At 60.9% G+C, this 21399-nt stretch overlaps 2 protein-coding genes across 3 annotated transcripts; one reads left to right on the forward strand and one right to left on the reverse strand.

The window, feature by feature from the left end:
* Positions 1-3375: 3375 nt before the first annotated feature.
* SLC2A6 (solute carrier family 2 member 6) lies at positions 3376-10940 on the forward strand. Of its 2 annotated transcripts, XM_035015508.1 has the most exons (10): positions 3376-3534; positions 4050-4212; positions 5241-5447; positions 6059-6158; positions 6689-6900; positions 7321-7473; positions 8100-8208; positions 8586-8780; positions 8984-9129; positions 9788-10940. In XM_035015508.1, the coding sequence occupies exons 1-10, from the start codon at positions 3446-3448 to the stop codon at positions 9941-9943; spliced, it is 1530 nt and encodes a 509-aa protein (XP_034871399.1). In that variant the 5' UTR covers positions 3376-3445; the 3' UTR covers positions 9944-10940. The 2 variants fall into 2 exon arrangements, with proteins under 2 accessions (XP_034871399.1, XP_034871400.1); XM_035015509.1 differs by lacking the exon at positions 6689-6900.
* A 78-nt stretch (positions 10941-11018) lies between these two features.
* CACFD1 (calcium channel flower domain containing 1) lies at positions 11019-21219 on the reverse strand. The gene is made up of 5 exons (XM_035015510.1): positions 21025-21219; positions 17821-17893; positions 16304-16429; positions 13777-13884; positions 11019-13280 (listed from the first exon to the last, which is right to left on the reverse strand). The coding sequence occupies exons 1-5, from the start codon at positions 21143-21145 to the stop codon at positions 13190-13192; spliced, it is 519 nt and encodes a 172-aa protein (XP_034871401.1). The 5' UTR covers positions 21146-21219; the 3' UTR covers positions 11019-13189.
* Positions 21220-21399: the final 180 nt, after the last annotated feature.

Raw genomic sequence — 21399 nt, forward strand, 5'->3', positions numbered from 1 at the left:
TAGAAAGTCAGATTCAGTGCCACAGCCCCCCTCTGAGACCTTTGTCCTTGTGCCAGCAGGTCTGGAATGCAGCTCAGCCAGGTTCTTGGGCCCTTGGAAGCCTGCAGACTGGTCTGGAGGGACCTTTGTCAGACTGCAGGAGCTCCATCAAGGCCTGCCCAGCTGCCTGTGCCCACCAGCAGCCCGAGAGGGGGGCACCAGGTTACAGCCATCCTACAGCTCAGAGAAGCCAGCGTTCTCGAGAAGTTCCAGAGGTTGGCAGAGGTGGTCACAGCAGCCTGAGACCGGGTCCCCAAGGCTCCTCCTCTGTAAGGGGCAGACTGTGCACAGGCCCTCTGCTAAGCTCCAGAGCAGCCAGGGATGGAGACCGTGCAGGAGCCTGCAAGTCGGTGGTGGTCTCTGCCCAGCCCCTCCCCAACCCTGGCAGCTCTGCGGGAATTTATCTTCTGACCAGGGTGGTAGCTCCCACGCCCCAGAGCTGCCACCTTCCCCAGTGCCCAGACCAGTGGCAGCTTGAGTGGTTCAACTAGGGGCCCTTCCTCTAAAGAATCCACCCTCCTCGGGGCCTCCCTCAGGGAGGGATTGGAGCTGGGGCAGGCGGGGAAATGAGGGACCCAGCCCCTGCTGTGGGTGTGTCCTGGCCGGAGAGGGGAAGCAGATCCAGGTCCCCTGACTCCCAGACCAGTGCTTTCTGCTGCTTCTGAGCAGAGACTTCCCTGATAGGGGCTGAGAGAAGCTAAGGGAGAGGGGAGGGCTCTGAATTCAAATCGACTAGGGGCCTCCCAGCACCGCTTTGTGCATATGCTGGGCCAGGCACCGGATGGGCAGGGAAGAGGAGGAGAGCCCCACTCCGCTCCAGAGACCAGGTCCCCAAGCAGCCCATATGGGGCAGACCCAGGTGGCAGGAGAGAAGGCCCAAGCCACCCAATGGGAGTGCAGGGGGTGCTGGTTGAAAGAGGCCTGAGGACTGGAGAAACATCCTTGCTGAAAGAAATCATCCTCTGAGGACAAAGATGGTCACTGAATCACTAATTTTAAAAGCACACATGTGGGGGCGCCTGGGTGGCTCAGTTGGTTAAGTGTCTGCCTTCGGCTCAGGTCATGATCCAGGCGTCCTGGGATCGAGCCCCGCATCGGGCTCCCAGCTCCACGGGAAGCCTGCTTCTCCCTCTCCCACTCCCCCTGCTTGTGTTCCCTCTCTCGCTGTCTCTTTCTGTCAAAAAATAAATTAAAAAAACAAGCACACATGTGTGAGATAGCCTTAATGTCCATGAAGGAGATTCCTGAGCAAACCACGTTACATCTCAATTGATAAAACATGGTTACATGGATTGCTCCAAGTTAGCAACAGGAGTCACCGTTTTTTGGCTCTGCCTGGATCCAAAGCCTACGTCCTTTACAGCAGGAAAATGCTGAAAATGTGCTGTAAGTGGTCACACAATTGTGCACCCACACACAATGCGAAAATATGCAGAACGGACCCACATGGGGAAGGACACCAGAGTGCCAGCAGGGTGACGGATGTGGTTTTCCCGAGCATGCTTTCTCCATTGTTCTACTAGTTGTATTTTGATAGCAAAAGGGAATTACAGGATACTTTTTTTTTAATATTTTATTTATTTGACAGAGAGAGAGACAGCAAGAGGGAACACACGCAGGGGGAGTGGGAGAGGAAGAAGCAGGCTTCCCACTGAGCAGAGAGCCTGATGTGGGGCTCGATGTGGGGCTCGATGTGGGGCTCGATCCCAGGACCCTGGGATCATGACCTGAGCTGAAGGCAGACGCTTAACGACTGAGCCACCCAGGCGCCCCTACAGGATACTTTTTAAAAACAATTTACTGGTGGGGAAGCTTGTGCCTGGGTGGCTCAGTCGTTAAGCGTCTGCCTTCGGCTCAGGTCATAGTCTCAGGGTCCTGGGATGGAGCCCCGCATCGGGCTCCCTGCTCCGCAGGAAGCCTGCTTCTCCCTCTCCCACTCCCCCTGCTTGTATTCCCTCTCTCACTGTGTCTCTCTCTGTCAAATAAATAAATAAAATCTTAAACAAAACAAACAAACAAAAAAAAAACAATTTACTAGGGGCGCCTGGGTGGTTCAGTCAGGTTGGGCAGCCCACTCTTGATTTTGGCTCAGGTCTGATCTCAGGGTTGTGGGATAGAGTCCTGTACTCAGCGGGGCATCCACTTGAGAGTCTCCCTCTGCCTCTGACCCTCCCCTTGCTCTCGCATGTGTTCCCTCTCAAATAAATTGATAAAAATCTTTTAATTAAAAAATTAAAAAAAAGATTTACTGTTTAATAGCTAAAATTTGGAAATAACCCAAATGCTCAACAACAAAGGATCAGTTAAAAAAAAACACACACGTGGCACATCCATGCAGCAGAATAGGGTGTGAGCCAGCCCCTCTCTGGAAAAGTCCGCAGGGAGAGCGGGTACTAGTGGACTGTGTTACTGTTTGAGGGTGAGCCTCCAGGGAATACTCTATTTCTGTTTTTCTTGTTTTTTAATTTATCTTGTCACCTGGATGATTCTCAACAAGCCCAAGTTATTTCTGCCATCAAACTGGGCCAGAAATGGGGAAAATACAAATCTGTGCCACTGCGACCACCGCCCCCTCCTCCCTGGGCCTCCACCCCACACCCGCTCTGGCTGTCCGAGATGCGGGATGCTGTCGTGGGCACTCCTCAGCCAGATTTCAGCTCACCCCTGGAGGGGAGGGGGCAGGGCCAGGCGTGACTCAAGCACACGATGCAGCAGGGAGGGAGTCCAGGAAGGCAGAGCGCAAGGCCTTCCTTTGGAGGGAGACACCTGCACTCCGTGTGACCTTGGGGAGTCGCTAAGCCTCTCTGGGCATGTTTTCCTCCAGCCTATAGGAGCTGGGTGTGGGGTGGGTGCTGGTATCCCACCCAGACGTGGACACGGACGAATCCGCAGGGGCTCTGCGTCCATCGCGCCTCTTCCCTCGGGTGCGGGTGCAGGGGTTCCCATCTGAAGGGCCAGCCCAGGGGCCTCCCGGGGCGCACGAGGTGCGGGTCACGCCCATTTAAAACCTGGCCCCGCCCCGGGGTCCGCGCCTCAGGAAAGCCCCGCGGAGCCCCGCACCCGGCCCCGCCCCGCCGCCCGCGCCCCGGGAAAGTCCGCCCGCGCTCCGCTCCCGGGTCCGCGCCCTGGGAAAGCCCGGCCGGGCCCCGCACGCCGCCCGCGCCCCGCCCCGGCGCCGCGCCCGCATCCGAGCATCCGCATCCGAGCATCCGCACCGCTCGCGGCGGCCCCATTGGCCGGCCCCGGCTCCGCAGGGCCGCCTCGCAGCCAATCGCGGCCGAGGGGTGGAGCTGCAGCCTGCGCCGGATGCTCGGAGCCGCTGCTGCCCGGAGCGTCTACTGGCCGGAGCTGCCCGCCCGCACCCGGCCCCTCGGCGGCCGCACGGACACTGCGAGCGAGGGCGGCCATGCAGGAGCCGCTGCTGGGAGCCGAGGGCCCGGACTACGACACCTTCCCTGAGAAGTCCCCGTCGCCGGGGGAGAGGACGCGGGTCGGGTGAGAGTCGCGGGGCATGGGGGCTGCGGGTAGGGGCCGGCTTCCGCCTTGGGCCTTCTCTGACCTTCCGTGAGTGTCCAGCAAAGGTCCGTCTGGCCCCCTTCTGCCCCAGACACCCCAGTCCTATTTAAGGAGCTGTTCTCCCCCCGGAGCAGGCCCAGCCCCCAGCTGGCGCAGCCAGGGTGAGGGAAGCCCAGAGAGGGCAAGGGGCTTGCTTGCCTAAGGTCACACAGCAAGCTTCAGAGGCAAAGCTGCCAACGGAAGGCAAGCCTCCTCTGCTAGAGAGAAGTGCCCCTTCCCCCATGTCTCAGCCACGGGGGTGGGCTTTGGGGACTGTCCTGGGGATTCTCCAAGCGAGAGGACACAAGGTCTGGGAGCCCTCGGCCCAGCCCAACCCAGCGCTGCCCTCCGAGCCCCAGCCGGCAGCCACTGGGCTCAGGACCCGCAGCCTTTCAGCCGCGGGGGGAGGAGGAGCTCCAAGACCTCATCACTCTGCCCGCCCCCACCACCACCAGGGCCCCACAGAACAAGAGGGTGTTCCTGGCCACCTTTGCCGCCGTGCTGGGCAATTTCAGCTTCGGGTATGCCCTGGTCTACACGTCCCCTGTCATCCCAGCCCTGGAGCACTCCTTGGACCCGGACCTGAGTCTGACCAAAAGCCAGGCATCCTGGTTTGGGGTAAGGGCCCTCCTCTGAGCTGGAGACGGGCAGAGCAGGGTGAGCGGGGACCCACGAAGCTAGGGCCCCCCTGTAGGGCCCTGGTCTTCCCCCTCCCTGATCCTCACCAGGTTGTAGGAGTGGCAGTGGGTGAGTGAGGTCAGATGATTGCTCTGAAATATAAGGAGGAAGTGATTGCTAAGAAGCTGTGGGAAGGAGACTGTGGAGAGGTGGTCCTCCGGGTCTCCCTCCTGCCCCAGGCCCCCCCACAGACCCCCAAAGCCGGACTGCCACAACAGAGAGGGCACCTCCCTGGATGATGGGGGGCAGGGGCCTCAGATGCCAATGGGAAGAGGCACTGGCTGGGGCAAGGAGGGCCCCCGGATTGAGTGTGGGCACGTGGGAGGGAAGAGCGGGGGCCCTGAGAGTCCCAGGATGCGAGAATTACCATCTCAGTAGCCTCCAATTTACAATTACAACAGAGCAGCTAAGATGATACCCAGTGTGTACTGAGCACTCAGTATGTGCCAGGGGAGTGCTGCTGGGCACTGTACATGAGAGCTAGTTGACTCCAGGGCCAACCCTATGAGGTGGGTACTCCTGCTGTTCCCATAAAACAGCTAAAGAAACTGAGGCTCGGACAGGCTAAGCAATGTGCCCAAGTCACTGACTGGATCCTACTCACTACACTCTACAGGGAATCCAAGAACCCCCAAATCTAAAAATGCCAGGGACTTCAGGTCACAGAATTCTCCTGTCTGCCGTAATAGTATTAGACATTTAAACGTTCGGCTGAGCTGAACCACTATGGAGAGGTGGCCCCACATTACTCCCCAGAGCAGGACTCCCCATGGTGGCATCTCTAACAAAGGGTTGTGCACATGATGCTTGCACACCTCTGGAGACAGGAGGCTCACTACCAGTCAGGGCCTGGATCCTGCAGGCAGAGATCTCACGATCAGCCTAGAAAAGTGGCTGCCCCTAGGCTCTGATGGGGGGTAGGAGTGTTGGGTGCCCACACATGTCTGCCCTCCACCCTTTTTCTGCAGTCCATATTTACCTTGGGTGCAGCAGCTGGGGGCCTTAGTGCTATGGTTCTCAACGACCTCCTGGGCCGGAAGCTCAGCATCATGTTCTCAGCTGTACCATCAGCAGCTGGCTACGCGCTCATGGCAGGTGCCCACGGCTTCTGGATGCTGCTGCTGGGGAGGACGCTGACAGGCTTCGCTGGGGGTCTCACAGCTGCCTGCATCCCGGTAAGGCCAGGACTGCCCATCCCTGTCCCCTCACTGCCTCAGCACTGTGCTAACAACCACGTGGCTGAAGTCTCCCGGCCCCCCTCCCAGCCCCCCGGTCAATGGAGATATGTTTGCCGGGGAACCTCAGCTCACCTGCAGCAGGGCAGCTAATCTGTCCCCACATCCCCAGCCGACCTCACTTTGGATTCCTTCAAGTTCCCACCCCATTTCCCGACAGTCAGGCACATTGCTCAACTGAAGAAAATCTGCGTTGAGCAATGGGGAAAGGGGAAGTCTCTCCCCTCCCTAGGATTCCTCCCACAGCTGCACCCACACCCTGTCAGGGGCCAGGGCAAGGCCAGCAGGGGGCTAGGGATGCCCGGGAGGAGCCGAGTCTGGGTGCCTATGGGCCTCCCGCCTCCCCACCTCATGCTGCCCGTTTCAAAGGCAAGCACTTCCGCCCACTTGACGGTTAGGGAAATGGACAGAGTCACAATCAGGACAAGAGCCCCATCAGAAGACCCCACTTGTCACTTCCCAAGGTTCACCGGGGCCACCTCTCCCATCTTAGCCAGGCCCAGGAGCCTACATCTCACCAAAGGCCCTGGGTGGGCCGATGTGTCTTGCAGGTGTACGTGTCTGAGATTGCTACCCCGAGTGTTCGTGGGGCCCTGGGGGCCACGCCCCAGCTCATGGCAGTGTTCGGATCTCTGTCTCTCTACGCCCTTGGCAAGTATCATCCAAATGAGCACTGAGCACCTCCTGTGTGCAGGGGTGGGAGTGACAGGGTACCGCTGAGCAGACAGGGCTGGAAAGGCAGTGAACACGCCCCAAAACAAACCCCAGCTGGGGGACAAGATACCACTGTGCTATGTACATCTAGGCAATACCCTGCCTCTCTCTGGCCATATGGGAAGTCCATATAGAAAAGAGATCAGAGCCCATCTGGTTGAGACGGGGTGGGGATTTGGGGTAGAAGCCTGGGGCCTTGCCTGCTCAGGCTACCTATCACCCTGCCATGGCCCTTGAGACCCTCCAGGGACCTCCTTCTATGTGCTGGGCCCGGTGCTAGGGGCCAAGCAATCCCTGGGGCCCCTCCTGGTGTAGATCACAGAGGCTTGGGGCAACCAGGGTAGGCTTCCTGTGGGAGGTGGCCCTGGGACTAGCCCTTGAGGACAGATGAGGTTGCTCAGAGGCCTCGACGGGAGGGGACTCTGTCCAGCCTGGACCCCAGCTCCTCACCCCATCCTCACCTCCAGGCCTCCTGCTGCCATGGCGCTGGCTGGCTGTGGCCGGGGAAGGGCCCGTGCTCATCATGATCCTGCTGCTCAGCTTCATGCCCAACTCCCCTCGCTTCCTGCTCTCACGGGGCAGGGACACAGAGGCGCTGCGGGCACTGGCCTGGCTCCGTGGGGCTGACACCGACATCCGCTGGGAGTTCCAGCAGATCCAGGACAACGTCCGCAGACAGGTGTGGGAGGGTTGGGGTACACAGCTCTGTGTGGCTGCGGCCAGCCGCTAGGCCTATCTGAGCCTTGGTTGCTTTTCCCGGGGAATGGGGATAAGAGCAGCTCCCACCTCCAAGAACCCGGGGGAGGGGAGATATTGCCACACTTGACCCAGAGCACGTGCTCCGTGCTGCCAATGCCTGGGCACACAGAGACCCTTACAATCAAAAATCTTCCTTGACCCACCCGCTCATCCAAGAGCCTGGGGTTCAGGCGGGGGTCCCCCAGGCCTGTGCATGGCCTGGACTGCCTCCAGGCACAGGGTCCTTCCTGGGGGAAGAGAGGAGGGAGTCTCCTACCCAGCCCCATGCAACCCAGGGCAGGGTGGAGCCTGCTGGAGGGGCCGGCACAGCTCCCCCTCAGTGGCAGCTTCATGTTTCTAGAGCACCCACATGTCGTGGGCCGAGGCCCGGAACCCCCACATGTACCGACCCATCCTCATCGCCTTGCTGATGCGCTTCCTGCAGCAACTGATGGGCATCACGCCCATCCTTGTCTACCTGCAGCCCATCTTCGAAAGCACTGCCGTCCTTCTGGTGAGAGCCCGACCCCACACCACCCGGCATCTGGGAGGCCGTCCCTTACTGAGCACCTGCCCTGTGGCTCGTGTCAGGGGTGCGTGTGCCCTGTGGAGCCCGCCAGGGTCTCCTAGCTGGTTTTGTGCCATGTCCCTGTTCTCAGAATAATGTTTATAAGTAAACTTACATATTTTAAAATATCCGGGATTCCAAAGGAACCCGTTGTCTAGAAGTGCGGAGCCCTTCGGGGTCACGGACCCCAGGTTCAGAACATCTACCGCTCACTGAGGGAAGTCCCTTGCCTCCAAACCTCAGCTTCCGCCTCTGTAGACAGGAGATTAGAGGGTGTGCCTGCGCCGGCCGGTCCTGGACTCAGAGGGAGAAGAGATTGAAAGATTAGTGACAGTGCAGTCCCACAAGTCATTGTGGCGCTGGGTTCCATGCTGGCCCGGGGGGCCCTGTGGGCTAGGCTGGGTGACCAGAGGAAGCACCTGACACATGGTGCCTGCTCAGCAGCTCAACGCTCCAAAGGAGCTGTGGCCACAGCCTGGGACCGGAGCGTCCCGCGGCCCCTTGTTGGGGTACGGGTGGGACAGGAAGCAGCACGCTGGAGCCCCTCAGCCCTAGCGGCTTCCTCCCTGCAGCCCCCGAAGGACGATGCGGCCATCGTGGGGGCCGTGAGGCTCTTCTCCGTGCTGATCGCCGCCCTCACCATGGACCTGGCTGGCCGCAAGGTTCTGCTCTTCATCTCAGGTGAGCACTCGCCGCCTCCTCCCGCCGCCGACGATGGCGCGCCGGCCCGCGCAGGGCGCGCTGTGGCTGGGAGCTCCGGGGTGGGGTGCGGGGTCGTCCCACCTGCCCTGTGGGTCCTGCCTCCCCAGCACCCAGCACAGGGCCTGGCATACACCCGCTGCGGCAGGAGGGCCTGTGGGGGCCACAGTGTGACCGAAGCTCCAACGCAGGCAGGCAGAGCTTGCTGCTCTGCAGGAAGCATCCAGTCACTGGCCGTGGCGGCCGCCTGGATGAGAACCGGCCCGCGGAGGGCGCAGGGTGCTGAGGGGCTATGCAGAGGAAGCACCGGCTCAGAGGGTCCTGGCCCCCCCTCCCGAGGGCCACCTGTCTGTCCACAGCCACCATTATGTTTGTGGCCAACCTGACGCTGGGGCTGTATGTCTACTTCGGTCCGAAGCCTCTGACTCCCAACAGCACCATGAGCACCATGGGCCTCGAGAGTGTGTCCTTGGAGGGCACAGAGCAGCCCCTGGCCACCCCCTCCAGCTACCTCACCCTCGTGCCCCTGGTGGCCACCATGCTCTTCATCACAGGTAGGTGTGCAGCGACTGCACCAGGATGAGGGCTCGGGAGGCTGATGGCCAGCCAGAGGGGGGCTGGCTTGTGCTCAGGTGTGAGGGCCCTGCTAGGGCATGGGCGGGGCACCGTGGTCCTGGTGTGTCAGCGGGGTTGGCGACCCGGGGGTCTCGGCAGCTCCGTGCAGGCAGCAGAGGCCCCTCGTCCTCTCTGTTGGCAGGCTACGCCATGGGCTGGGGGCCCATCACCTGGCTCCTCATGTCGGAGATCCTGCCCCTGCAAGCCCGCGGTGTGGCCTCGGGGCTCTGCGTGCTCGTCAGCTGGCTCACTGCCTTTGCCCTCACCAAGTCCTTCCTGCTGGTGGTGGTGAGTAACTCAGGTGGGGCTTCTCGGTCAAGTCCTCGGAGTGTCCCACAGGTACTCCCGGGCCAGGACAAGTGAGCCCAGAGGGCCTTCTGTCCGGGTGGCAGTTGGGGTCTCCCGGCAGGGTCCCTGCTGGCCAGCCCACATAGGGCGCTATGTGCCCTTCTCCCCACTGCTGGCTCAGACCCCAACAGGCCCTGAAGCCAACCGGAATCTCGTTCCCAGCTCCCGGGAGGGACAGTGTGACTGGGGCAGCCAGGGCCAGGGCCGCCCCTGGTGTAGCCAGTGGGTCAGGGCAGGGCTTGGGAGCACATGTGGTGGGCACAGCCCCGGCAGAGGCGCAGATGAGCCTGGGGCAGGGCAGGAGGACGTCTGTGGTGGCTCCAGAAACACAGGAGCTTGCTCCCGCCAGGCTAGGGGGTGCAGGCCTCCTGCAGGTGGGAGAGAGGTGGCTGTCTGAGCCGAGGCTGAGGCCAGAGCTCCCGGCCAGGGCGGGCCATGCTAAAGCATTTGTGTCTCATGCGGGAGGCAGTGAGGAGCCCAGGGAGACCCCTGAGCGGGGGAGTAAGGGGAAGGCCCCTCAAGGCTGGCTAACACTAGAAGGGTCCCAGGAAACCCCCCCCCCCCCTCGTGTGACCAGGCATCCCTTCCATACCCCCAGAACGCCTTCGGCCTCCACGTGCCTTTCTTCTTCTTCACTGCCATCTGCTTGGCCAGCCTGGTGTTCACTGGCTGCTGGGTGCCTGAGACCAAGGGCCGGTCGCTGGAGCAGATTGAGTCCTTCTTCCGCACTGGGAGGAGGTCCTTCCTGCACTAGGTGAGGGTCCCCGCCCGGGGTGCCAAACCACTGGGCGCAAGGCCTCTGCGCTGGCCACAAGCCTGCACGCTGAGCCCGAAGGCAGCAGCAATCTGCCATCTGACGGAACACAGGAGGACCAGACAGAAGCATGGCAGGCCCCCCACAGGGCACGTTCTGGCTCTGGGCAGGCAGCACCCCTCTCCATCCTAGGCCCCAGCTCAGGCAGCCTGCCGTGTTGCACACTCATCGGCCAAGACGCACCGGCAGAGGAGGCAGCCATGGGCCACAGGGGAGCACACGGCCCGGGGGCCAGGACAAGGCCCTGCTGGCTGACCTGGGGCCTGGTTCCTTACTTGGGTGCAGAGGATGCGCCCAGAGGGCTATAACGAGGAGAGAGCACAGGGCGGGAGACGGTGGATGGATCCACACAGGGACATCATCGTGCCATTTTGTTCTGATCCGCTTAGTCACCACGGAACAACTTGACTACAGGGAGGAAGACAAATCTGTACCTCTAAAAGTTTATGGGTACTATGGGGAACATTCTAGACTCCCACAGGCCAGGGCCCAAGACCCAGCACAGGCACTTCCTCCTGCACCCACCCAACCTCTGGAAACGGGGCTCAAGTGCTCCTGTCTGCAAACCATGTTCACCCTGTTTGTAAAAATAAATCAGGCTCTTGGCCTTGGACTGGCAGGATGGGGTATATTGCAGATGGGGGAGCCCACCCAGCAGCCAGGTTTGGCTAGACCCAAACTCTCAGCCAAGGTTGCCAGGGCCTGCTGCCCTAGGCAAGGCCCCCTCCGGCCACCCCCGACCTGTCCACAGTAAGGCAGAGGGAAGGGGCGAGGCAGCCGGTGGGGTAGAGCCTGGCCGCGGGTTGGCTCTGTCCCACAGACTCAGCCCTCCCCAGCTGTGTGACCTCGGCAAGCCACACTCCTCGTCTTAGATGCTGTGAGCAGGATTGGGACAGGGCCAGCCGCACAGAAGGTCCTCAATAAAATGGCAGTTACTCCCAGGGCCAGTGGTCCCAGCCTGCTTGCTTACGGCACCAGGGGTGGGGCTGGGGGTGTGGAGGGAACAGGCAGTATATGAGCGAGCATACAAACTCCCGCCAGGCTTTATTGCTCAAAATGCACACCGAACACTGAGAAGGTGAGGGCCCCGAGACAAGAGTCCAGACCCGTGGAGGCAGGAGTGGAACCTGGCGGCCCAGCCCCTTCTGCCAGCTGGACAGATGTTCCTTGCAAGGCGGCACCCCACACTGAGGGATGGGGTCACTGCTCCAGGATTGCTTAGCCCTACTCGCTGGGAACCTCGGGTCCATCCTGGCCGGTGACTGAGGGGCTGGAGGGCCCTCCCACCTCTGCGCCTGCCTCTAGAGCCCACCTGACCCCCACCCGACTTCCCAACAGGGTAGAGGTGCAGCCTTCCTGAACACAGAGCCAGCCCCCCTCCTCCTGAAGAAGGAAGCCCCCGCCATCAAGGCCCCTGCCGCAGGGGCAGGAGGGGTGGGCAGGAGTGACCCTTGCGTCCCACTTCCTGGGTAAGAATGAACCAAGAGGGGCGCTCCTCTTGGGAGGTAGACAGGTCTTACAGCACACGCAGAAGACACACAAACACACACACGGCAGACACAGAGACACACCCGCCCGCCCGGAGAGGTCTAGAGCCCACAGCCCTTTGAACCTAGCGCTTGTTTGAGAAAGGTGGTCCCAGAGGACCCCCGAAGGCACGTGTCCCACCAGGCCAGCCACGCTGCAGTGCCCTTGCCACCCGGGGGCCCAGCCTGGTCAGGCCCTCTGGAAGGCCGCCGGGGGCCACTGCTGACCAGGAGCCCTGGGATGTGTCCCCAGGACAGTAACTGCCCCTCCTGCTGTCCAACACTAACAAGCCCCTGAGAGGAGCGCGCCCTCTGGGAAGCAAGGATCTGGACACAGCCCAAGGTCCAACAAAGCAGGACTGGGGCTGAGCTCGGGGCCGTGAGCAGGCGCCGCCAGGGTCCTGGGAGAAGGAAGAGCAGAGCTAGGCCCCAGATGGAGCCTTTTCTACACCGCCCATTTCTGCCCAGTGCCGCCTGGGCTCCGTCAGGTCCCATCAGACAGGCCTAGCAGCTGGGGGCAAGTCCGGTGAGCGGAGCCGTCAGCGGGCTGAGGCGGACATACGCGGGGGACACAGGAACACTGGCATGGAAGGAGGCCGGGGGAGATGGTGCACAGCCCAGGCAGGGCCGCCTCCTCATGCCCCCCGCACAGGCTTTGTTCCCAGGTGGCCTGGGTACAGCTCATGGTGGCGGAGGCAGCTCTGGCCTCTGCCCAGCTCTCAAAGGCAAGAAGCTCCCCGAAGGCAGGGTCGGGGGCAGGCCAGCAGCAGTATCGGTGGGTCGAGCTTAGACCTACTAACTGGGCTTGGGCCACTGCTAACACGGCAGGACCACACCAGAGAGGTGGACAAACAGCCCCATGGGAGAGGAGAGCCTGCCCTCCCCACTCCCTTAGCACCAGGGCCTTGGGGGTTGAGGGGAGAACCTGGGGGCCCAGGCCAGGCCCATGAGAAGTATCCTGGAACAGCTTGTCCAAGCTTCCAGGGAGCTGGGGGAGGGAGCACTCCCCGGACGTCCAGCCGCTGCCAAGGCTGCTGTTCTGGGTACTCTAGAAGCATCCCGGGAGTGCTGTGGGCTCCCATGAGAGAACAGAGAGGCAGGGAGGGGCCCGGGCAGCAGCAGACCATGGGCAGCAGGGCACCACTCTGTCCCAATGACAGGTGGACAGAGGGGGCCCAGGTGGCTCAGCCTACAGCATACTTTCCTGCCTGGAGAGCCAAGAGGAGGCTCCCTCTGCCCAATGCCCGGGCCCAGCATCTCTGGGGGAAGCTCCTCCCAAGCGTTCAGCAGATCCCCGGTGGCTCTGCTAGCAGTGGGAGTCTGGAAATGCACACGACGGCCTGTTTCCGGCTGAGCCAGGCCAGCTGTGCGTGGGGCCAGGCTCTGCTCTGCCTCCAGCCCTGTGGCCTGGGTCACCCCTGGGGCTGCCCGCTGTCACTGCCAGTCTCCTTCCTGCTGGCCGAGGCCCAGGGCCGGGAGACACCAAGCTAGAGAAAGGAGAAGACAGAAGAGGACTCCAGGGATAGGGACGGGGGTAGAGGGGCTGATGGGAGCCAGGCAAAGGCTCCTCTTCCAGGCTGTCCTTCAGGGTCAATGCTCCAGGCCTCATCCCTGCAGGACGTGTCCACACAGAGGCACAGGAGCGAGCAGGAAGCTCACATTACAGCTCCCCCTCCAGGGTGTCCGTGAGCTTCTCCTCATCCCCCTGCTGCTTCTGCTGCTGGATCCTGGCATAGGAGATGGCATCGCCCCTGGGGAGAGAGCGAGTCAGCGTCACGGGGGGAAAGACCCCAGGCACACAGCCCTCCCAGCCACTATCAGATTCCTGGCCTGTGACCAAGGCACGACCTGCAGGGACACCCTACTGGGCTCTGGTTTCCGCAGACACCCTGCTGCTGGGATGGCAGACAGGTCCCCTCTAAGAGTGGCACGGCTGCCTGGGGTGCTGGGTGGAGAAGGACTCAGAGTTGCAGTCCGAGCTCTGAGGACAGAGGAAGAGGCTCTCCCAAGCCACAGACCTGCCAGCCCCACTATGGGCTGTGGCGAGGTACGACCAGGCCAGCAGAAGCCCACGAGCCCTCCTGCTCCTGTCCCCTAGAGCTGAACACCCCGAGGATGTTGACAGCCTCTGTGCCTCAGTGTCCGCAGAGGGGTAACGAGGCCCCTCCCAGACCCTCCTCCCTGAGAGACTTTCAGGAGGCAGGATGTCAAGATCCCCCCGCGGGGGGCCAGGAGAGGCACACTCACTTCTTGCCCAGAGCAGAGAGTCCATACAACACCCCAGTAGCGAATGCGATGGCATTGCCCAGCAGCGTGGTCAGGGTCAGGCTGATGACGACGGGAATGATGGCCATCCTACGAGAGAGGCAGAGGTCAGGGGGTACTCCCGCCCTGCGGCGGCCTCGCCGCTTCCAGGCCCCCTCCCCAGACACCAGGTGCAGGAAGGGTCCCGAGAAATCAGTCCGGACACAGGTTCACAGCCAGGCTTCAGAAAGTCCTTAGACACACAGGCACTTGTCTGCGAAATTCTGTGTATTTTCGGGGAGAAGATGTAAAGCCTTCATCAGATCGTTGACAGGGTCTGTGGCACACAAAGGATGAAACAGTACTGGGATAGTCTGCCCTCCCTGTCCATAAAACAGGCCGACCAGAAAATCGCATGTCAGTCCACCCCCTAGTGGCTTTGTGACTCAGCAAGTCCCTGAATTCCTCCCGTGTTAGTGTTAACGACACAGTACAATGCCCGGAACAACATCAGCACCAGATACATGGTAGCTCTCTGCACTGTAGTAAAACCGGCCACATCTCACCACCCAAGAACCCAAAGCTTCAACTGCACAAGGCATGGGGTTTCCTGCTTGCTAGGTTCCCGGCCGGAGCAGCCGCAGCTCCGTCTGGTCCCGACCTCTGTCTGGCGCCACCTGGCGGCAGGTGTCCGCTCTGGCTTGAGTAGCCATGGGGCTGACTCTCTAGATTCTGGCAGGGATTCCCAGACCAGGGTGGCGGCTAGGTTACCTACTCAGGAAGATACTGCGTCTGGAGGACCAGCACTCTGTCCTGTTGCTTCCCTGGGCCAGACTGTCTGCCCAGAGGCCTCCCCTGCCCACACGCACCCTGCACACAAAGAAGGTAAGACTGGACCACCAGTGGAATTCCACCTGACTCTATTCAGGCGGGACAAGTGATCTGAGGTTTTACTGTGGTCATAAAATTTCTAGGTAATAAAAGAATAACAGAAATCACCATGAGGGAAAATCTTCAGTCAAAACAAAAGCACACAGGCTGGAAAAATGTTTGCATAAAATATAACAAAGGACTGAGAAATGTTCATTACAGGAAACGTAGAACTTACTAAGTAAAACATTAAGATGCCAAAAGGTAAAAAGTAAACTAGACCATTTCCAAAAAAGAAAATGCAGTTAGCAAAGCCGTCTGGAAAAACACCTCACCTCCAAAACAACGGACACAAGTGTAAAATGGTGCACACACTGGGAGGCTAGAGAGGTGACAGAAACTCGAAAGCAATGTAGTCATGTACTGAAGCCTTTTCAATGACTGTGATCTCTGACCTAGTAAGTGCACATCTGGAAACATATCCTAAGAAAAGCATCACAGAAAAAGCTTTGGCACATCGCGGGTTATCACGGTTTGATTTGATTTGCACCACAGTTAACAAATTAAGAAAAAGCATGACGTACACAGTGGAATAAATATTCCCATCATTAAAAGTAACGTCCTAAAGTCTTTGTAGTGATCCTGAAAATGTTTATATCACGATATGAAGTGAAAAAAAGGAGGATACAAATTCCTTTAGAATGGTTATGACCGTGTCAGAAACCGGTTTAAAAAGCTGCCTGCAGAGTAGCAGACCAAAACTTACCAAAGCGTTCCAAGTAGGGGGGCTTTAATATTTTCCAAATCATTCTTAATGAATGCATGTTACTGTTAGTATTTTTAAAATACATTTCTTAAAAAAAAAAGGTCAAGGCAAAGGACACGATGACAGGCAGCGCTCTGTGATCCTGTATTACTCTGTGGTGGAGACCCAGCGGGAAGTGGCTCCAGAGCGGAAAGAATGCGTGTCTGGTGCGTCAAAACCACTGGCCTCCACCAAACGTCTCCGCTTTCATTTCAAAGATAACCTAAACCCTAGTAACTACTGCTGTTGCTGCCAGAAGCTGCTGAGGGCCTCCTAGGCACCAGCGCTGTTCCGAAGCTTCTGTGTATTAGACACATCCTGAAATTAGTTCAACCTCATGACTCAGGTGGACAGGGCTGCGTACGGAATCTGTTGTTAGAAGTGGGAAAATCAAAGGGAAGCATATAGAAAGGCGACCGTTTCTGTTCTGCAACTCGCCCTCATGTCAGGGCACCTGGACGGGCCACACTCTTGAAAGGCTGCCCACAAACACATTCTATGAACCTACCAGAATCTAGTTAACAACTCCCAAATGATGGGCCAACATTCCAAGCACTGCTCACTTTTCTCTATCACACAGCAGGCCACGGGGCACCTACATCCCACATCTGAAGTGCGGAAGACTGCAGCGGTGGGCTCGCTCCCCCGCTGCGCCACCGCGGGTCACACAGCACAACGGCCATCACCAGAGAGCTCTGCGCAAAGCTCTCCCAGCCTCATCCTCGCTGACAGTCCCCCCACGCGCCAGCCACTACCTAGTGCCTGCCCTTCAGCTCCTTGAGTCTTGGGAAACGTGTCAGGGGCCCTGGAAGGTTCAATGTCCCCACCGTCCCCGCCTGCCCTGGGGCCCCTCACCCGCAGTAGAAGACAGCCTTCTGCCAGGAGCGCAGCCGGTCCACCTTCTCCGCCACCGTGTTCGCAAACTCAATGAACTGGCAGCAGAAGGGCGCCTCGCAGAGCAACAGGATGAAGGCGTTCATGCTGGAGGGCAGAAAAAGAGAGGGGCAGGCTGACAGGCCTGGGGATATGGGCGGACCCCAATGCCCAGCACCAGAATGCCTCCTCCCGCCCACCCCACCCCCCTGCCGTCTTCCTCTCAGGGCCACTGCTGAACCACTGCCCACACACCAGCCTCCCTAACCGAAAGGAATGCTCCAGAGGAAGAATCTGGTCTTCCCTTTATCCCTCTGTCTTCGAAGGAGACAAGACCCCCTGCATCACGGCGCCGCCATAAGCATGCAGTGAGTCCCTCCACACAGAGCACTGGGCAGAGAGCCAGCCGCCACTCGGCTACTAGCATGATCACCCCTGTCACCCATGTGGCCATCAGCACTGGGAAAGCTGTCCCCAGCAGCGGCTCATCCACCAGAACGGCCAGGAGTGGGTCAGTCAGTCCACAGTCACTGAGGGCTGACCCTCGGCAAGGCCACACAGGGAGGAGGGAGCTTAGCAAGCCCTGTGGTGTAGTGTTCTCTCCCCGCTCCCCCATGCCTTCCTGTATTCTGGCTGGGGACAGCTAACCCGCGGGGACAGACTGAGGGGTCTGCTCCAGTCTTTGTGTTCTCCATGGCTGGGTCACAGTAACAGACACCAGGGCCCTCATTACCTATGTTCAAGAGAAACTCAAGCTGCAGGTGCCCCAGGAGCCCACCTGAGCCCAGAGCAGGGACTCTGCACAACCCACATCCCCCCACCCCTAGCTCTCCCCAGCCTCCTGTACAGGCCCGTCCTCCCAGCCCTTCCACAGCCAGGCCAGCCTGTCTTCTGACTCAGCCCACTGAAGCCTCGGCCCAGTGCCTCAACACCCCAATCCCCCATGTGTCTCTGGGCCCCACCCAGCAAGCCTCCGCCCTGGCCTGAGTTCTCTGGGGGCAGGACTCCACCCTGTCCATCTCCGTGCCCCTCCCCGGCCAGGTCCCACAGGGGCACAGGCAATGCCTGGTGCACGGCCACCTCTCACGTGCGCTGGGTGGCTCAGATGCGGCCAGAGCCGCACTGGCCAGTGCTCACCCCCTGCCTTCCCTTCCCACGGGAATGAGCTACCCTGGCAGGAGGCGGGCAAGGAATTCATCTAGGGCATTCTAACCACCTGATCCCGCACCAGCTCTAATCTGCCCCGTCTGTGGCTTGCTCACCTCCAAGCTGGAGCTCCAGATCCCAGCACCGGGCTCCAACCCCACCAGACACCAAGCCTCTAACTCAGGACATGTTTGTGACCCCAGCCCTAAACCCAATAAAGGCCTGGATGGGGGTTCCCCTGGCCTGCCCCTACAGAGAATCAGGAAAACGAAACATGACAGGGTATGAAGGAGGTGAAGCCCTGCATGGCGAGCCCCAGCCCCACCGGGCAAGATAGTCACGAGGCTACTCACATCATCCACACGCCGGCCGCGATGTTCAGAGGATGGATGGTGACGCAGTTGAAGAGGCCTGAGATGGCGCAAGCTTGGAAGCGAGACAGGAGCAGGAATCAGCAGGGAGGAAGGGACAGAGCCTGCCGGGAAGGACCCCCAGCAGACCCCTTCCGACACCCGACACTTGCCTCCGCCCACAGCACCTACAAGTCTCCCCTCTGCCACCCGAGACAAGGGAGACCAAAGTAACTGCTCGGCATCCCGGATGAGGACGCAGGCTCAGAGAGGGGAAGCGGCTGGTCCCAGGCCCCACAGCAAAGGTGTGGCTGGCTGGCTTGGAGGGCGTCTCACCCTCTGTCCAATGCATGGCTCGGAGGGCCGGCCTCTGAACCCCAGCCGTACCCGTACCCACTGCCAGGTACTGAGGATGAAAAGAGAGAAGAGTCTGGAGGGCTCAGGCCAGGCAGGCGCCACCATTAGCAGGGTTGGCCACACAAGAAGCGCTCTGACGCAGAAAACGTGGCTTGGATTTTGGTTGGGACCAGAGCGGCCTCTCCCGGAACAGAAGTCAGGACCAGGCAGCCCTGGGTAACCATGTCAGCTGTGACTTGCACACAGCTAAGGATGTTCTCGTCACCGTTTTAGGCCTGTTTTCTCTCCTGCACATAGGCAAGTGCCACAGCCCAGGCCACCCACCCCTGAAACACCAGGCCCCGATGCCCCAAATGTGGAGCCTGGCCCTGCACTCCTGACTGCGCCCCACGGGCAGGGTGTGCCAGGCCCGCCTCTGCACACACCAGCTGCCTCTGGGGCCCGCTTCTCCCGGAACTCCCGGTGCCAGCCAGGCACTTCCGGGGCCCTGGCTCCCAGCCCGGCACCCAGCCCAGCTGCCAGGGCCCTAGCTGGGGTGGGGCTGAAAGCTGGGCCCCGAGGCAGCAATTAGCCACCAGTTCATTAAACATTAAACCTCTGTACCTGATCCCTGGCTGGGCCTGGAATTCTGTTGTTCTCCCTTGAAACCCTATGCAGGCTGCAGGCGGTGGAGGAGGAAACCAGATGAAGCGAGCCCAAACTGCAGAGGGACTGCCCTCGTGTGTCCCCCAGGTCTCCTAAAAGGACAGAGGCACATTCTGCCTACTAAAAAGGCGGCACTCCCCTTGGACATGGCACATAGGCTTTCAGGCAGCAAGGCCCCCCAGGGCCACAGACGTGAGTGCCTGCAACACAGTACTGCTTCTGCCTGGCTCTTGGCTGTGCCTGGGCTCCCCTGACAGCAGTCTACACCTGCGGCAGCCAGCATTTCGCCTCCAGCTCCGGCCCTCCCCACACTGTCCTACCAACAGCGAACCTTGGGGGAGAACCAGGTTTCGACCCAAACAGAAAGGCTCCAGCCAGGAGCCCCGTAACAGTCAAGGCTGGAAGATGCCCCTGGAGTTTCCAGTGTTCTTGCTAAGTGAGGAAGGCATCCTGTACAGTCCTCTTCCCTCCCAGGCTACGGCCTCTACATGACTGTCAGGACCCTGAATAAATGCCTCTCCAAGGCCCCCACCGGCCAGGAGGGCAACCCTACCCTGAAGTGACTGACCAGAAGCACAACCCTTATCTGAATTCCTGTTTCATCCCTGAGCCTTTTTTTTTTTTTAAGATTTTATTTTTAAGTAACGTCTACACCCAACGTGGGGCTTGAACTCACAGCCCCAACATCAAGAGTTGCACACGCCACCAACTGCGCCGGCCAGGCGCCCCTCATCCCAAACACTCCTGTGTGCTTTGCGCCCTCCCCTGTGGTATACTACTTGGTGTCTGCGTGACAATCCCCTCCCACCGGTCTTCAGGTGAACTGACACTTCAGGGTGATGCCACAAGCTTCTCCTGGTGCTTCATCTGTAGCCCCAACACCATGAAGTCCTGGGGCGGCCCAGGTACCCCACTTTGAGAGACACAGAACTGCATGGGATATCAGGGTGAACCAGGGAGTCAGCAGGGCTGCTGAATCCAAGAGAGTGGGAAGGTGACAGCCCACCGGCCACCGTCAGAACCCTTCCTTTCTCCCCCACCGCCCACTGTCACTCGCTGCAGGACCCCCACTCTGACCTGCAAGGAAAGCAGCTAGCCAAACTTGAGAGGATCTTATCTAAGGCCTGACCTCGAGCCAGCAGTCTCTCCAGAGTCAAAAACATGCTTGCTCCAACAGCAGTGACGCAGTGGGACGTGGCAGTGAGATGGGACTCAGGGGCGCGTCCCATTATCACCTCCGGATAAGGGCGTGCCCTGCCTGAGCCGCACACTCCCACCCCTGCACTCCTGAACGTCCTTCCAGCATCCACCCACCGGCAGGACTGTGGGGCTGGAAGGGGACCCTGAAAGGTGTTCCTTCTGGCCGACGTGATCAGCATCTGCCCTGCCCCAGCCCTCTGTGCCAGGCGGGCACTCGTTCAAGTCCAGGGGAGGTGCCCTCTCCTCCAGCAAGTCCCAAAGCGGAGGGCCGCAGGCACAGGCGAGGCGAGAGGACCATTCAAACGGACTAGACGCCTATCTGCCTTCCGAAGACCTGCCGTGTGAGCTTTGTTTTACTTCTGTAGCAGGTCTGCCTTGCTGTTCGTGTTCTTTCGGGGGGGTGGCAGGATGTGTGTCGGGGGTGGCGCTGGGAGTACGAGGAGGGGAGAGGAGAGGCGGCTGAGGCAGAGTGGCCAGCAAAGGGAACGCGCCCGCCTCTGGATGGACAGTGAGGACCCCGATGAGAGGCCGCGTCCCCTCGGCTCACTGCCCGGCCCTCCCTCGGGGCCTGCTTGTCCGCCCCACGTATCAACAACCTTGCCCAGAAGTTAAGACGGCTGGCGCCCCCACCCACGCCCAAGTCAACAGGTGCGGCTGCCTCCGGGCCGGGCTGAGCGGGCGCCCGGCGAGCGGCATCTGGGAAGCCTCGGGAAGCCCCGCCGCCCCGCCGCCGACACAAAGGCCGCGCTGTCCCCGCGCTCGGACGCGGCGGGGGGCGGCGACTTGGCCGCGGGGGCTCCCGCCCTCCTGGAACGTCCCCGGGGCCGCCGGCCGCGCGGCCGGGAACCATAGCAACCGCCAGGCGCCAGCCCCGCGCGCGCCCCGCAGAGCCCCCCAACCCGGCCCCCCAGCCCCTCCCCGCGGGGGCGCGCCCGAGGGGGCGGGGCCGGGCACGCATGCGCGGTGGGCGGCGGGGCCGGCCCCTCCCCCGGGCCGGGTACTCACAGACGGCTCCCAGCACCCCCGACAGGCGACACAGCCAGCGGTACCACCACGTCATGCCCTCGTCCTGCGCGGGCGGCGCGGAGCTGACGGCCGCCGCCGCCGCCCCGCCCGAGCCGCTCATGGTGCCGCCGTCTGGCGCAGCCCGCCGCCCTCACAAAGGGCTCCGGAGCCGGCCGCGTCGTCCCGGCGCGCTGCCTTGTGGGAGAGGCGGCCGCTCATTAGCATGAGGGGCGGGGCTCGCAGGGCGGCGGCGAGGTGCGCCCGAGGGCCCGCGCTCGTTAGCGTAGGGGGCGGGCGCGCGGTGGCCCTGGCGCTCTCGGTGGGCAGACCCTCCCAGCGGGCTGGCGCAGGGGCGGGGCTTCGCGGAGAATTAAC

Source organism: Mirounga leonina, unplaced genomic scaffold (assembly GCF_011800145.1).
Source record: "Mirounga leonina isolate KUSES-001 unplaced genomic scaffold, KU_Mleo_1.0 Mir_170, whole genome shotgun sequence".
Classification (NCBI taxonomy): Eukaryota; Metazoa; Chordata; class Mammalia; order Carnivora; family Phocidae; genus Mirounga; species Mirounga leonina.

What these genes read in the sequence shown, in the direction of transcription:
- SLC2A6 (XM_035015508.1), top strand. Translation starts at nt 3,446, where the DNA reads ATGCAGGAGCCGCTGCTGGGAGCCGAGGGCCCGGACTACGACACCTTC. An exon ending in GCCAGGCATCCTGGTTTGGG is followed by an intron (nt 4,213 to 5,240) that starts GTAAGGGCCCTC and finishes CTTTTTCTGCAG; the next exon opens with TCCATATTTACCTTGGGTGC. An exon ending in AGTCCTTCCTGCTGGTGGTG is followed by an intron (nt 9,130 to 9,787) that starts GTGAGTAACTCA and finishes CCATACCCCCAG; the next exon opens with AACGCCTTCGGCCTCCACGT.
- CACFD1 (XM_035015510.1), bottom strand. Translation starts at nt 21,145, where the DNA reads ATGAGCGGCTCGGGCGGGGCGGCGGCGGCGGCCGTCAGCTCCGCGCCG. An exon ending in GGGGGTGCTGGGAGCCGTCT is followed by an intron (nt 17,894 to 21,024) that starts GTGAGTACCCGG and finishes CTCGCTTCCAAG; the next exon opens with CTTGCGCCATCTCAGGCCTC. An exon ending in CTCTCTGCTCTGGGCAAGAA is followed by an intron (nt 13,281 to 13,776) that starts GTGAGTGTGCCT and finishes CTCTCTCCCCAG; the next exon opens with GGGCGATGCCATCTCCTATG.